The sequence below is a fragment of the Squalius cephalus genome (assembly GCF_949319135.1).
Source record: "Squalius cephalus genome assembly, chromosome: 15".
In the NCBI taxonomy this organism is placed as follows: domain Eukaryota; kingdom Metazoa; phylum Chordata; class Actinopteri; order Cypriniformes; family Leuciscidae; genus Squalius; species Squalius cephalus.
The window spans coordinates 31,433,213-31,449,262 of record NC_137136.1 but is presented as its reverse complement, the minus strand read 5'-3'; the positions used below and the strand labels follow the sequence as shown (position 1 = coordinate 31,449,262).

General features: G+C 41.0%; 1 protein-coding gene across 1 annotated transcript in view; it reads left to right on the top strand.

The window, feature by feature from the left end:
- The window catches only part of macf1b (microtubule actin crosslinking factor 1b), a 55,260-nt gene that overhangs the window by 23,620 nt on the left and 15,590 nt on the right, over window positions 1-16,050 (top strand). Inside the window, exons 8-28 of the mRNA XM_079894186.1 lie at window positions 44-128; window positions 240-481; window positions 718-837; window positions 947-1,054; window positions 1,175-1,393; window positions 1,696-1,899; window positions 2,216-2,447; window positions 2,580-2,806; window positions 3,039-3,161; window positions 3,264-3,365; window positions 3,787-3,888; window positions 3,997-4,161; window positions 4,239-4,394; window positions 6,586-6,783; window positions 7,011-7,139; window positions 7,250-7,420; window positions 10,634-10,789; window positions 10,868-11,074; window positions 11,483-11,602; window positions 14,781-14,950; window positions 15,036-15,195. Of these exons, the coding sequence (XP_079750312.1) occupies window positions 44-128; window positions 240-481; window positions 718-837; window positions 947-1,054; window positions 1,175-1,393; window positions 1,696-1,899; window positions 2,216-2,447; window positions 2,580-2,806; window positions 3,039-3,161; window positions 3,264-3,365; window positions 3,787-3,888; window positions 3,997-4,161; window positions 4,239-4,394; window positions 6,586-6,783; window positions 7,011-7,139; window positions 7,250-7,420; window positions 10,634-10,789; window positions 10,868-11,074; window positions 11,483-11,602; window positions 14,781-14,950; window positions 15,036-15,195 (3,396 nt within the window). The remainder of the gene's footprint in view (window positions 1-43; window positions 129-239; window positions 482-717; window positions 838-946; window positions 1,055-1,174; window positions 1,394-1,695; window positions 1,900-2,215; window positions 2,448-2,579; window positions 2,807-3,038; window positions 3,162-3,263; window positions 3,366-3,786; window positions 3,889-3,996; window positions 4,162-4,238; window positions 4,395-6,585; window positions 6,784-7,010; window positions 7,140-7,249; window positions 7,421-10,633; window positions 10,790-10,867; window positions 11,075-11,482; window positions 11,603-14,780; window positions 14,951-15,035; window positions 15,196-16,050) is intronic.

Below are 16,050 nucleotides of genomic sequence, written 5' to 3'. Positions count from 1 at the left end.
ATGTCAATGTGGAAAGAAATAACATTTCTCTATCACCATTTAGTCAGTCATGGAAGAAATCAAATCTAAGAGTGTCGACCTGGGGAAACTTCAACAATGTGCTCATGAGCTCATGGAAACGATTTCAGGTGGTGTTTCCTCCATTTCTACTTTTATTTAATTGATTAAACTAACCTTCGTACAATACCCACAAGAACATTTTTCAAACATGTTTTGGTCTTTCACATGCTATTCTAAAGAGGAGGAAACCCAGCTGGTGCAGGAGCGGGTAGACAGTCTGCGTATCAGGTACTCCGTGATGAGTCTGGGTAGTGCTGATGTCCTGCAGAGGCTGGAGCAGGCTCTAGAGGCGTCTAGTCGATGTACCTCCAGTCAGGAAGACCTCCACCTGTGGCTGGGTCGTATTGAGAGAGAGCTGCTGGTTCCTGCTGCTCAGAGTCAGACTGGGGACGCAGTCTTGTGTTCTGCGGAGAGGCAGAAGGTAAGAGGCATATGGATAATTGCTTTGTCCTTTATTTGGCCATGTCAAAATCTAATCACATACACAATATATTGTTCTGGTGGACCGCTGTGGCCAGTGCAGTGCAGCATTGTGTGTAGTGGTCTAAAGTGTTTTAGGAAGTGGCTTCCTGAGCAAGGCATCTAAATTCAGGATGCTGAACTTTACTGTATGTCACTTTGGATAAGAGCAGCTGCTAAATGACCTGTTTTTCTTAGTTGGAACAGGCTGTTGAGAAAGAGTTGGGTTGGTTTCGAGACACCTCACTGGCACTGGAGGAACTCAGAGTCATTAATCTAGACCCAGACATCATTGCATCCCATCTCAATGAGCAGAAAGTGAGTTTTAGCACATTTACAAAGATTTTTTCTGTGTATATATATATATACTGTTGTAAATGTTGTAAAGTTCTTCAAAATCAATCATATGATGTATGTTGTTCTGCAGATACTTGCTGTAGAGATTCTGCAGCATAAGTTTAACATTGAGAAAATGGTGAAGATTTTGGAACTCCTGCAGACATACACTGAGGAAGGGGAGACACAGAGACTCCAGGTAAGATAATGTTCTGGAGATAATGCCCCTTTTGAAATATTTCAACACAAGGACCTACTCAAGGACCAACAAAATACTACTCTGTGTTAACATCTATCTTCTCTTTTTTTGTCTCCAAAGTCATCCCTAGGCACTTTACAGGAGCAGTGTCAGGTTACCACTGCCACTAATTCCCACGTTGTGCTTCAACTGGAGCATGCTCAGTCGCTCTTGTCTCAGTTCTCAGAAGGCTATGCTGAGGTGTTACCATGGTTACAAGAAACCGAAGCCCTTATTGGCCAGTTTACCCTGAACACCATCAGCTACGAAGCTTTCCGAGAACAACAGGACCTCTTGCAGGTACTAAACAACCTGCATCTTCAGAGCAAGGCATTAACTCCTTTGAGTGTGTCACATGTGCTACAAGTACAACACATTGGACTATTGGACTATTTCAGAAAATGTATAATTGTTGTGCAGTATTCAGTATTCTCTAAAGATTTTAATAGCTCATTTGTATTTAATAATTCACACAGTTCATTTGAAAATGATTTAACTTTGTAATGTTATTCGACTTCATAAATAGTCATTCATTAAGTAGTTTCAGATAAAGCAATACAAAGACCAACATTTAGTCATGGTGCTCCATTACTTCCAAACAGGGCATCAGAGAGTCCATAGCAGAGCATAAGCCACTGATAGCACGGCTGATCATGCTAGCCCAGCGTCTATCAGACCTGAATACAGCTCAGGGACAGGAGTTCTGCCAGAAAGCCAGAGACACTGAAGAACAGCATCTGTCCATCAGAGACAGGGTTCGAGAAGCTGCTGGAGTTCTGGAGGAGTCTCTACCCCGCTATACACAGGTGACATACCTGTACATGAAGACTTTTATGTTAGCTACATTTATGCATTTTGGCAGACACTTTTACCCAGAGTGACTTAGATTGCATTCAAGGTATACATTGTTTCAGTGCTTGCTTACCCTGAGACTCAAACCCATGACATTGCTAGTGCTGTGCCCAACTGTTTGAGCTACAGGAACGCCACCTTAAACAAATATAACCTGTTTTCCAGAAGGCATATGTTTCAATTTGCTATAGAGGAATAGAAAGACATTATTGCCACATTTTAGCCATATAAATGTTAGCTCACTCCATACTCTCTGTATGCCCTTGTCAGCTAAATGAGAGGATGACTCTGATTGGAGAGAGACTGGAGCGTCTGTGTAGTCATCTGCAGGCCTCAATTGCTCTTCAAGGCCTTACCCCACGAATTCATGAGCAGCTACAGGACAACAAGCACACACTGTCTGAGCTCTCCAAATTGGATCTGGACCTCAGCAGTGTGAGGACTCAGGCTCAGGAGCTCCTGACCAACACAGGGGCTGTTGGGGACAGTTCCATTTGCGCAGGTACCTCATCTCCTTGTACATACAGCATTAAATGATACACATTATAAAGCATCTCATAAGCATATCATTTTTTTCAAATGCATAATGCATGTCTTACTATGATAATCTTGGTAAATCTCCTTCCAATTCCAGCTATTCAAGAGCGGGTTTGCAGTCTAACAAGCCACTGGGAGGAGGCTCAAAGACAAGCTCAAGAGAAAGAAAAGTTGCTTCTCAACCTCCTTGATCTGGCAGTCAGGTTCTGGAATGACGTGAGTGACATGACAGCTGGACTGAATGATGCCCAACAAGCTGTTCTGGACCTCAATTCCAGTCGATCAGATTCAGAAACCATCCGACAGAGCCTGGAGACCATGCAGGTAGGGTACAAAAATGACACTGTAGTCAATATTTCCCTGCTTAAACAGCTTGGACTTTGCTGGTTTGGTGCTGGTAAAACAGAAAAGCTGAAAAAAGTAATCTTGCTAGCAAGTACATATAATGCTTGGAACTAGCTTCCAAAAGGGTCTTTAAGGATGTTCACTCATTGTCCCCTTTTTGAAGAAACTCTTAGTCTCATACCATCCATATTTTCTTATCCTGCCTTCTCAGACTCTCAGGGAAGACATTGATTCTCTACAAGGTGACCTGGACACACTAGGAATTCTGGGAATGGAACTCATGTCAGCCTGTGGTGACACAGACAAACCAGAGGTCACCAAATGCTTGGATGAGGTTTGTATTTGAAACTGAACTGAGACTAATCCCTATATATAATTGTTGTACATCATACAGTTAATTATTCAAATTTCACTACCCAGCAGTCTTTCTCCGCAGCTTTACGGCACATGGAACAATCTCAGTAAGATTTGGACAGGGTGCAACAGTAAGTTAGAAGAATGTTTACGAATGGCTCTCCATTATCAGGACAGCATGCAGGTGAGTTAGCCACAAGAAACAAGTCTAAATTATTTTCCAGACATTCATAATGCATGCTGTACTTGCTGCAGACAACATTTAAACAATCACAAAGGATTGTCTGTTCATCCCTATTTCTATCTTGTCTCCTCCATTGGTGGTAGGTCTCTGTCTACAGTTGTAGTATTTCAGTATTCATGCCTCAATGTGGTTATAGTAATGAGTCTCTTACCGACTGGCCAATTGGATGCCCTTCTGAGCAATAGAGAATTTAGATTAAAGTCAGTTTATTTCAGTTCATTTTCTTGTTCGTTTTCTTGAATTTTCATGTTGACAGTGAAAGAAGAACCTAACAAAATGTAAATCTATTTTAGGGTTGGTAAAGAAAACTTTACAAAAGGGTTTTTAAAAACAGGTTTAAATATAAGACCTTCTTTTGAAGGGACTCTTTGAGTGGCTGAAGTCTGTGGAGTTAAAATCCACTGAGGAGTTCTCAGTGGGATCTGACCTGGGATCAGTTAAAGAGCAGCTATGTGACCTAAAGGTGAGACCAAACAAACAACCTACCTTCAGAAACTGAAAATTGTGTGAATGAAATTAATTATCAATTTCATTAGAGCTTTTGTGATGATGTCATCACCTCTCTTGTCAGGAATTTAAGCGGGAGCTCTATCAGAAGAAGATTGAGATAGAGAGTCTAAACCATCGCTTTGTGTGTCGTCTTTCCCCGGGTACTGAGAGGCCTGGGTCCATCTCTCCACTGTGCGACTTCCGTCAGCGGTGGGACAACTTGGAGTCCGTGACTGTTAGCAGACAGGTAAGATCTTAGCTAAGTGAATAAAATTATTGTTTCATCATAACGATACTTCAACGGAACAATGTGTTTTTGAGCAGCACCAGTTGGAGTGTGCACTGCTGGGCTTGGGTCAGTTCCAGAACACTCTTGATGAGTTGCACTCCTGGCTCTCCCACACGGCTGACCTCCTGCAGGCCTCTCAGCCAATCAGCATTGACCTGCAGACCTGTGAGATAGAGCTAGCCAAACACAAGGTACAAACACACACTCTAAGTGTCTGCGGCATGTTTTATTGTTGAAGATGTTGAGTCCCCTCTTTTGTAGGTAGGGATTTATGCTAATTTCAGAATGAAATAAGAATGTACTGCTTACTGTATGCTGCATACCGCATGGCTACTACTTTTAAAAAATACTGTGTGAAACAGTATATCGTACAGCATAGAGTAAAAATTGTAGAATGAAAATTGTATTTGTATTCACTGCTTAGTCACAGAGCTTGAATAGGGTATAGCTCATTATTATGATCATTATTGATCATTATCGTCAAATAGCCAGCACTCATCAATAAGAACTATCAGTGGATGCACACATTAAATAGCCTAAGCATGATCTGCAAATATGCAAATGTTTAATTTTATTGACACAAACTGACATACACTATCAAATAATTAAACTTTCAACCTCAAGTTGCTGATAATTCAAATGTGTGTGCAATCAAGTGAAAACAGCAACAAAATATACCATAAATTATTTTTTTAAAAAGCCTGCGTAAATGTGTGGTGACAATGTGCAACAAATATAATGTACAAAGTACAATAAAAACTAACTAAATATGGGACAAAAATGTGTTTTCAAAATATTTTAAGAGCTCTATCTATGCAATTGTTGTGGTTATCTATCATTTGAAATCTCTAGTACAAGGCAGCCGGGAAAATACATTAGGTTTGCAGTATTTTGGCTAAAGTGGCCCACCACATACAGACAGTAGCTATATGTTTCCATCGAAAGTTGTGAATATAACTTATGCGCAAAATTGGAATATCGCATAAAAAATCCAGCGAGTCGAAGAGAACAAAATGGTCACTTCCTTATAAACGACATAACTGCCGATAAATATCACTAAGAAAAATGGAAGTCGATGCAGTAGGAGAAGCCACTGTGTATGATAATATTCGTATAATATATCACTCCTCAGCGTGCAGACGAATCACAATAAACGCGGTCATGTTAACTTGCTTTCTGAAGCAGATGTCTGGGAACACAGTCGTGTAAGACTATTCTGAAAGGTAATTATACAAAACACTTGACAACAAATGTTTCTCAAGCATTTCAGAATGACCAGACCAGCATTTCAGAGGCTGCATGTGCAAAAAGATCGGTCCGCTGGTTGGTCCAGTTATTCCGTCCCATTGCAGAGTCATGTCTTTGATGCGTATTGAGGAATTTTTTCGGGAAATGTGTTTCCATCGTAGTTTATTCACATGTTTTCTTATCGGATAAAAAGTGCATAAGTTGAGTTGAGCGCATACGTTTTATGCGCATTTTAGAATTTATGCGCATCTTGGCGTTTCTTTTATGGGATAGGCCAAAATGCACATAAAAATAGTTGGATGGAAACAGAGCTATAGTGATACACAAATGTAGTTATCTACATTTAAGCATTTCATACAATTAGCTTAATGTCACCATGCAATCAAAATGGACATTTCTTATTTTTTGTGGAATACTGCAGTATTTTTTTTTATAAAGGAATATTTTCCTGGGCACATCAATATTTTTTTTTAATTCATGTGTCCTCATAAACTTGAAACAAAATAACTCCCCCTCCCTTGTTGCCTACATACAAAGGGGTTCTTTTTTTCCTGTGTAGCCTATATTAATTAGTATACTAATAATTAGCTACTGTTGTGTGCAATTTATCAGTAATTAAATAATTAAATCATTGAGTTGTTGACTCCAAAACAGCAGCAATCGGATCAGTTCAATTTGGGAATTAATCGTTCAGAGTGATTTGTGAACTGATTCAACGGTTCAATAGAGTAATTTGTTAATTAATCTAGCTATCTAACGAATCTATCTAATAAAACTATTGTGTCTGGGATCAGGTCCTGATTTCTTCAGTTTAAAATAACAAAAACAGTGTTTTTTTTTTTTTTTTTTTAAATTACATTTTGTAAAAAGTAGTATGCTTTGGAGTGAAGTAAATGTTTCCCGGAATAAATGATCTGTTTTGATAATAATTCTAGAAATACTTCAGTTTCATTCTTGAAAAAAAAAGTACAGTAACAAAGTAGAAATATTAATTATTGTCCCCAGTAATATGTCAGTGGCTATTACATAAAAAATACTGCATACCTTTTTCTTTGTAGGTAATATGCAGTTCCGAACATACTCATAGTATCAATCTTTGAATGACTCACTGTAATGGTTGTTGTGTGCATCTAGGTTCTGCGGAATGATGTGATGTCCCATGTGCGCACGGTAGACTCTCTGAACCAGGCCGGCAGAAACCTGATGGAGTCTGGGGCGGGAGACAGTTCACATGTCCTGCAGACTCGCCTGGAACAGCTGAATGAACGCTGGGAATTTGTGCGCTGCGAGACAGAGCGCAGACAGCTAGAGCTGGAAAATAACCTCAGTCAGGTGACCACAAACACCAGCAAATAAACAGAATTATTTAAAACAATGTCTTTAATTTAATCAGTCTCAGTCCCATTGTGCTCATATGTTTATATTTCACTTTTCTCAATTTACATAACCCTTAACTGTATATATACAGTTAAGGGTTATACATATACATGCATACATACATACACTTAATGTATAAGTTCAAGTTCATGCAGAACTCAACAATTATAACTGGATTTCAGGTTCAAGACGTAACCATGGAGATCCAGGATCTCCTGCAGTGGCTGGAACACACAGACCTGAGGCTGTCATCCAGTAAGACAGTGTGGGGTATGCCAGACTCTGCCAGCGAGAGACTAAACACTCATTTGGTAACAATGACTTTAATTTTGCTTGCTGAATTTGCAGTCTCAACCCTTCAAACTGTTTATAAAACATGATTCTACAATGAAGCCTGACTAGTTTCTTTCTTGTTTTACAGGAGTCGTGTAATGAGATGGATTCTAAAATGCACGCCTACACAAACGTTCGCAACGCCATCCACAGGATGCTAGAGGGCAGTGAGGTGGCCCGGGGCTCCAGCACGGAGCATAGCTTATGCATACTGGAGCAGAAATGGAGCACTGTCTACGCTAAAATGCAAGAAAGAAAGGTGATGACAGTATACTCTGCCTAATTATATACAGTTGTGCTCAAAAGTTTACATACATCTTGCAGAATCTGCAAAATGGTAATTATTTTAACAAAATGAGAGGGATCATACAAAATGCATGTTATTTTTTTATTTAATACTGTCCTGAATAAGATATTTTACAAAAAAGATGTTTATAGTCCACAAGACAAAAAAATAGCTTCATTTATAAAAATGATCCGTTCAAAACTTTACATAGCCTTGATTCTTAATATTGTGTGTCGTTACCTGGATGATCGACGACTGTTTTTTGTTTTGTGATGGTTGTCCCTCATTTGTCCTGAGCAGTTAAACTGCCCAATGTTCTTCAGAGAAATCCTCCAGGTCCCAAAAATTACGTTACGTCAGAACTGAACTGACGAATTGGGATCTCACTGAGAGATCACGACAGCCTGTGCTTCCGGGAGAGTGGAGACTCCATCCACAGGTGGTCCAGCTGATCTGGAGGCGCTTCGGGACTGCACAGGTAGACCTGTTTGCCGCTCCAAGTCTCACTGCCAGTTATTTTACTCCCTGACCGAGGGGACCCTCGGCACAGATGCGCTGGCACACAGCTGGCCCCGGGGCCTACGCATGTATGCGTTTCCCCCAGTGTGCCTACTTGCACAGACACTGTGCAAAGTCAGGGAGGATGAGGAGCAGGTCTTGCTAGTTGCACCCTATTGACCCAACCAGACCTGGTTCCCAGAACTCATGCACCTAGCGACAGCCCCTTCCTGGCACATTCCTCTGAGGAAGGACCTTCTCAGAGACGGGGCACCATATGGCACCCGCGTCCAGACCTCTGGAATCCCCACCCACGTCTGGTCTCTAAATGGAACGCAGAGGACTTAGGTGATCTAACCCAGGCAGTGGTAGACACCATCACTTTAGCAAGAGCACCCTCTATGAGGTGTGCTTATACTTTGAAGTGGAACCTGTTTGTTGAGTGGTGTTCTCCTCACCAGGAAGACGCACGGAGATGCCCGATCAGAGCTGTGCTTTCATTCCTGCTGGAAGGGTTGGAGTGAAGGCTGTCACCCTCCACCCTGAAAGTATATGTTGGCACTATTTCCGCACATCACGAGTAGATGCTAGATGGCAGTAGATGGTAAATCTGTGGGGAAGCACGACCTGATCATCAGATTCCTGAGGGGTGCGAGAAGGCTAAATCCTCCTCTCCCTCACCTTGTACCCTCTTGGGATCTCTCATTGGTGCTAACAGCATTACAGAGAACCCCCTTTGAACCACTTCGAACCACTGCAGTCAACTGAGCTGAAAATTCTGTCATTGAAGATGGTTCTCCTGACCACGCTGGCTTCCATCAAGAGGGTAGGGGACCTGCAAGTATTTTCAGTCAACGAATCGTGCCTGGAATTTGGGCTAACTCTCACGTTATCCTGAGACCTCAGCCCGGATACGTGCCCAACGTTCCTATCACTCCTTTTAGGGACCAGATGGTGAACCTGCAAGCGCTGCCCCTGAGGGAGGAAGACCCAGCCCTTTCTTTGCTCTGTGCCATCTTCGCTTTGCATCTGTACGTGGACAGAACGCAGAGCTTCAAGACCTCATACCAGCTCTTTGTCTGTTAAGGAGGCCAGCAGAAGGGAAAGGCTGTCTCTAAGCAGAGGTTGGCTCACTGGATAGTGGATGCCATCGTCTTGGCGTACCAGACCCAAGGCGAGGCGTGCCCCCTTGGGTTGAGAGCTCACTCTACCAGGAGTGTTGCTTTCTCCTGGGCGCTGGCACATGGCACCTCGCTGGCAGATATATGTAGAGCTGCGGGCTGGGCAACACCCAACATGTTTGCCAGATTTTATAATCTTCGTGTCTCAAGTAGCCAGCAACACTGGGGACCCATTCCCCTCCTAAGGACCGGATACGTGTGCTTATCTTGCTCCTCAGGTGAGTTCCCTAGCTGGTGAACCCTCCACCTCTCTCGGCAGTCAGACGTGGCGGAGACGTCCGCCTCCAGGCCTAACGTTCGTAAGTACGCCCAGTGGTTTACACCTGTGCTAGGCTAGTTGCCCATATGTTGTGATCCCTATGGTAATCCCATATGTGTATTCTTCCACGATACAGCTTCCCCTGCAGGTGAGCCTGTGTCTTTCCCTTGGCAGAGCCCACTCTGCTGGTGTTGACTCCCCCCTAAATAGGCCGGAGCTACCTCAGATACCTTCCATATCTTGCACTGCCTAATGCTCTGTCCATATGTGTAATCTCCACATGATACCTCCCTATGGGCAGGATGTGGCCTCCGTAGTGTCCCTTTATGCTTGGAAAGGGTATGCTTTCCCAGTGTTATCCAATAGTCTTACTGTATGGGTCAAGCGAAACAGCAGTAATCGACCATCTCTGCGTAAGCCCTGTCCCATTTGCCGCTCCAGTAGGTGTGGGGGGATCAGGTGGCTGGACACAGAGCATTGGACGGGGCAGCAATAGTGAACGTGACTAAATGAAAGGGAAGGTCTTGGTTACGTATGTAACCCTCGTCTCCTGAAGGAGGGAATGGAGGCTTTACGTTTCTTCGCCTTAATTGCTGTACCAACGCTGATCGGCCGGGTCACCGGCTCGGATCCTCAGCAAAAACCTAAATGCGGGGTGGGGTGGAGCGTGCAATGCAAATCTCGGCACACCAATGTGCATTGGCTCGTTTAATTTACACTCGAAGGTGATTGGGCTCTCAGGCAAGATCCCAGTTCTGACATAACGTCTCCGTTCCCTCCTTTAGGGAACGAGGGTTTCATATGATACCAAGACATTTTCTAGCATCTTTTGCATATTTGAACCCTTTCCAGCAGTAACGGTATAATTTTGGGATCCATCTTTTTACACTGAGGACAATTGAGGGACTCAAACACAACCATTAAAAAAGGTTCAAACATTCACTGATGCTCCAGAAGGAAACACGATGCATTAAGAGCTTAATTTGAAGATCAAGGTAATTTGTACTAAATTTGTCTTCCAGGAAACATGTAAGTATATTCTGTTGCTTTCGAAGGGCAGTACTAAATTATTTTTTATTTAAACAAAATTAATTTGGGCGTCTTCATCCTGTTCAAAAGTTTTCACCACGGCTCTTGATGCCATTTTGATGTGTGTATTTTTATTAAATATGTCAATAGTTTTTATTAATTTTTATTTCCGTATTTTTACATTTTATTTAAAAAAACATTTTTTTTTTCTTTTTTTAGGCAAAGTTAACAGAGGGACTTGGTCTTGCAAAGGAGTTTAATAGTAATGTCCAAGACCTGCTGACCAAAATGGCCAAGTGTGAGGAGACCATAAACACTCTACCTGCGCCCAGCTTCATCCTGGACACCATCTCCTCACAGCTTCAGGAGCACAGGGTATGTGCATCTGCACATGGACTTGTGTATGTCTGTGGTAGTGTACGTGTTTGTGTGATTTTGTCATCTTGTGTGTAGATGCTGATAGGTGAGGTGCAGTCTTATGGAGAGAGGAAGACGAGCGTGGAGAACGCTGCCACACGTCTGTCTGAGCTCAGCAGGAAGGAAGACTGCGATGTTGTGCAGAACCTGATCATGACCGTTCAGGACAGATTCAAGAAACTCCTCCAACACACTACAGAGAGGGGAAAAACGCTTGAGGATGTCAAAAGACATGCTAAACAGGTATTCACTTCCAACACTACTTCACGACCAATTCGTACAAATTCGTGCGAGTGATTAAAAAGGTTGCTAATTCATACGACCTCACTCATACAAATTCGTACGATTTGTCTAAACCTACGTAATGGGTAGGTTTAGGGGCGGGGTCAGGGGTAGGTCATTCGTACGGATTCATACAAATTGGGCAACTTGTAAGATGTACGATTTAGCAAAATCACGCAAATTCATACGAGTGAGGTCATATGAATTCGTACGAATTAGCCACCTCGTAAAATTCGTACGAATTGAGAACGTGAGATTGGGTTGTCACTTCTCATATGGACTTCGACACAGACAGAAAGAGTTAGTTCAAAGTATCCAGGAAATCATTTGGCAAGTACTTCTAAACTTTTGTGCTTTCCACTTCCACAGTTCAATGAATCATGGCACTTACTGGTGGACTGGATGACGGAGGTTGAACAGACACTGGATACACACAAAGAGATCGCTGTGTCACAGGAAGAGATCAAACAACAGCTTACTGAACAAAAGGTACTTCACATTTCAGGTCTCAACAAAGAGGGTCTGAAGCCAATGTCAGAGCGTTTCGGATCAGTTGACAGTTTGGCCTTTTGGGCTAGTGCTGCACTGCCACAGAAAAATGTACATTCATTGGTATTGTTTTATTTTTTTATTTTATTTTTGCCATACAAAGTTTGGTTTACTTTCAATTTATTTTTTCATCTTGGTAGTCTCGGAAGCATTAGTAAGAATGTGTTGGAAACTAAATATGTTTTGCATTGCAAATGTGCAAAAAAAAAAAAAAACACTTTACAGTCTTTTTTTTGCAATTGCAAAAGAGTTTATGAATTCAAGGAGCTATATTATAGCTGTATATACGGTGGCTGAGAGAGCTCAACGCACTGCAACTGAAGAAAACGCATGCAAATTGAAAAACACCCGCAAATTAAGAAAACATCTTCATCAGTTTCACAACACGTGTGCTCCAAATACTCACTACCAAATACAGAAATGCGCTGCAAAAGTTCACAACACAACCAAACACAGAATCGCGCTGCAAATAGCACAGACCACAACAGAAATGTTTCCAGGGAACCCCAATAAGTGTTCAACCCGACTGGGGCTGCTTATAGCTCAAAGTCTACTTTTTTATTTTTTTGCAAAACATACAGTGATGACATGTTTATGACACATAACTTTGTATACAATATACAAAATGTTTTAATATGTTCAGTGTCATCAGAATACAAATAAGAAAAGAAGAGTTAACAATGACTTGAAAAAATAAAAAAATAAAATAGAAAAAAGGAACTTGAGGGTAAGATATTAATCTATACATCAGTTACATTGTACACATTTTGTCATGTAATGTTTAAATCATTTTCATGGGTCCAAAGATGAGAAGGCACGTTTTAAAGTTGAGACACTTACACACAGATATATAACACATATTTTAAAAACTTTTTTGTATAACATGTATATTTATTTGCAACAGTTATGTTAACAGTTATAAGAAGAAATTTCTGTCAAAAAAACAGCTATTCAGCTGATGGACACCGTGCTGCGTTGTCATGGGAACATCCCAGGTGAAAATAATGAGGAAATTACGTTGTCTTTCGTTGCTCCCTTTACCAAGTGAGTTCCAAACAGCTACACAATGGCACACAAGTGCCCTGCTCCCTCCAAAGTCCCCATTTCAAGGGCTCTGCCCTTCTAAGGGAGTAGAACATAGGGATGCTCATGAGCAATAAGCATGTCTTGTCCCAGCCGGGTTTGTCACTTATTGGGGTCCCCTGGAAACCTTTCCATTGTGGTCTGTGTGTAACGTGCTGGAGAAAGCAGGCGAAGGCAAGGATCTATCTGCAGGGTTTTAATGAAATAACACATAGAACAAATAATAAAGAACTCCAGGGATCAAGAAACAAAACCACGAGAATGACCAAACTAGAAGCAACCATACATGTACAACAACTGACAAAGTAACAAGTGAAACACAAGGGCTATAAATACACAGGGGTAAACAAGCTTAACTAGGAAATGAGGAAACAAGATACACCTGGGGAGACTAATCAACATGAAAAACTACATAGGACTACAAGACTTAGCACAAGACAGGAAATGACAAAAGCACACACAAAACAAGTGGAACACAAGACAGGAATCATGACACTGTGCTATTTGCAGCGTGTTTCTGTATTTGGTTGTGTTATGAACTTTTGCAGCATGTTTTTGTATTTAGTTGTGTTGTGAGTATTTGGAGCACATGTGTTGTGAAACTGATGAAGATGTTTTCTTAATTTGCGGGTGTTTTTCTATTTTTATGTTTTCTTCAGTTGCATCGCTTTGAGCTCTCTCGGCCACCGGATGTGTCGTTTCCAGCAAATTTTCTTTTTATAAAGCAAAAATATTTAATGAACCAAAACATTTGGAAGGAAATCTTAACATTTAATTAAAAATATTTATAGCAAATCCAAAAAAAATGCATTGTTAAAAATGTATCATTCTTTTGTGGTGGGGCCAGTGAAAATGTTAATAATAGCAAGCAAAAATGGGGGTTAAACTTTATTTCAATAGTCCACTTTAGAATAACTATAAGTAACTTTGCAACTGTATGTTGACTAACTATCATTAGAATATTGGTAGACTGTGTTGGCAGATATTCAGCAGACAGTCTACTAATACTGATAGTTGACATAGTTGCAAACTTACTTATTGTCAGTGTTGGGGAAAGTTACTTTTAAAAGTAATGCGTTACAATATTGTGTTACTCAAAGTAACTGTGTTACTTAGTTATTTTTTTATGGAAAATGCGTTACATTACTTTTGTATTACCTTTTTGTTTAACCTGGGCTGGGCTTGCTAGTTTCTTTTTTAATAACAAAAAAGGCTAGATTTTGTGCTAATATAAAGGCCCTTTCACACCAAAAGTGAAATGGATAAGCATCAGGGTTAAGAAAAGGCAAATTCACACACACACACACACACACACACACACACACACACACACACACACACACACACACACACACACACAGACACACACACACACACACACACACACACACACACACAAAGAGAAACAAATGTGATGTTTGTCTAAAGTCATTTTTATTAGTATGGTTTAATTGGATCATCAAAGGTCAGCAGCAAAGACATGTTTAATAGTCAGGGCTTAGATTAAGCCAGGATTAGGCCTTAGTTCAATTAGAACATTTAAGTAGCTTTTATAAACATGCCTTTAAAAAGCATTGCTGGTGTGCATCTTGAGACAAAACAATGGCAGTGACAAATTTTAAGATATGCCAGTGCAACTTGCATTACTTACTCCAATATTTTGACGTAAATGTAAAAGTAATGCTTTACTTTACTTGTTAATTGAAAAAAAGTAATCTGATTACGTAACTCGCGTTACATGTAATGCGTTACCCCCAACACTGCTTATAGGAGAACGTGGATTATCAAAATAAAACGTTACCAAAATTGTAACTACTGGCATGACTGGCAAGCAGGAAAAATATCCTCAAAAACCATTATAAATGACCTTTACATTATTTTACATTTGGTGCCCCATAAAAAAATAAAAAAAACCTGGTCAGTGAAAGTAAATAATCTATAGTATCATATGTATAAACCACACTGGAAATGTCACCCCAAAAGAAATAAATTCTTCACAATGGCTCATTTACGAAGTGCATTTGTATATCTTCAGGAGTTCCAGAAAGTTCTCCGCTCGAAGCGGCCCATGTATGAGGCTTGTCTGAAGAGTGGCCGCTCACTCCAGGAGAAAGCGCAGGGCCCAGAAGACACACAACACCTGGAGAACATGGTGTCCGAGCTCAGAGATTCATGGGACACCATCAGCGGGAAGTCCAGTGAGAGGTGAGTCTGATGTGAGCTGTACCATCTGATCGGTAGTGATTTGAGAATATTCTCTGAGCTCTAACTTGTGCTTTTTCCCCCGAAGGCAACACAAGCTGGAAGAGGCTCTGCTGTTTTCCGGGAGATTCACTGACGCTCTCCAGGCTCTTAATGACTGGCTGTACAGGGCAGAGCCACAGCTGGCTGAAGATGTGCCTGTCTGTGGTGAAAAAGACCTGGTCAACAATCTGATTGACAAACACAAGGTACATATCTCTGCATATATTACACTGTAAAACCAATAAGTTGGCAAACCCCCAAAATGTAATCATTTACATCAAAATTTTTAAGTTTAAGTAAGCAGAACTGGCAGATTTTTTCGCTTCGTCTGTCATTCTCACTACATTGAGGAAAGATTAAGCATGGAGCAAGATTTGTTTTACCAACCTTTATGTTACAGTCATTCACGCTAGAGCTCGGCTAATGTATGCACTGTTATTGATACAGTTTCCACATGTTCACCGCAATAAATTAGAAAAATACTTGGTAAATAAATAAGTATAAGTAAAATAATCGGTTTGTTGATGGACATGCACTTGTTCATGCTGATGGTGAGGAATTACAGTTGCAACATCTCATAATGTACATGAGTCGTGAGTAGTGTATCACTGAGAAACACTCAGTCCTGCTCGAGTCGTCCTTGCGATGGAGGTTCTGAATAACAGTTCTTCCAATGTTTCATCATCGGACTCGCGCTCGGATTGATATGGTCAAATCGACGTCATTGTTCGTTACTGTGTTTAGTTTACGGTGTAGGAAGCCTCAGGACACGCAGAGCTGACGTTCTTATGGCAATGGGCATGTAGACCAATCACAGAGTAGCTCGCGGAAAGGAGGGATTTAGAGAGATTGATTCATCTGACAAGTCGTTTGAGAATCATTGAAAATGTGGTGATGTGCAAATGTATATTATGAGAAAATTATACAGTTTTTTGCCCTTTGATGCATGTAAACCTGTTGTAGGAGAATCCACAACAACATTAGGAAACTTTAAAATAGCATAATAGGGACACTTTAATGCTTAGCTAATGATTAATAGCGTGCAGTTATTATAAAGTGTT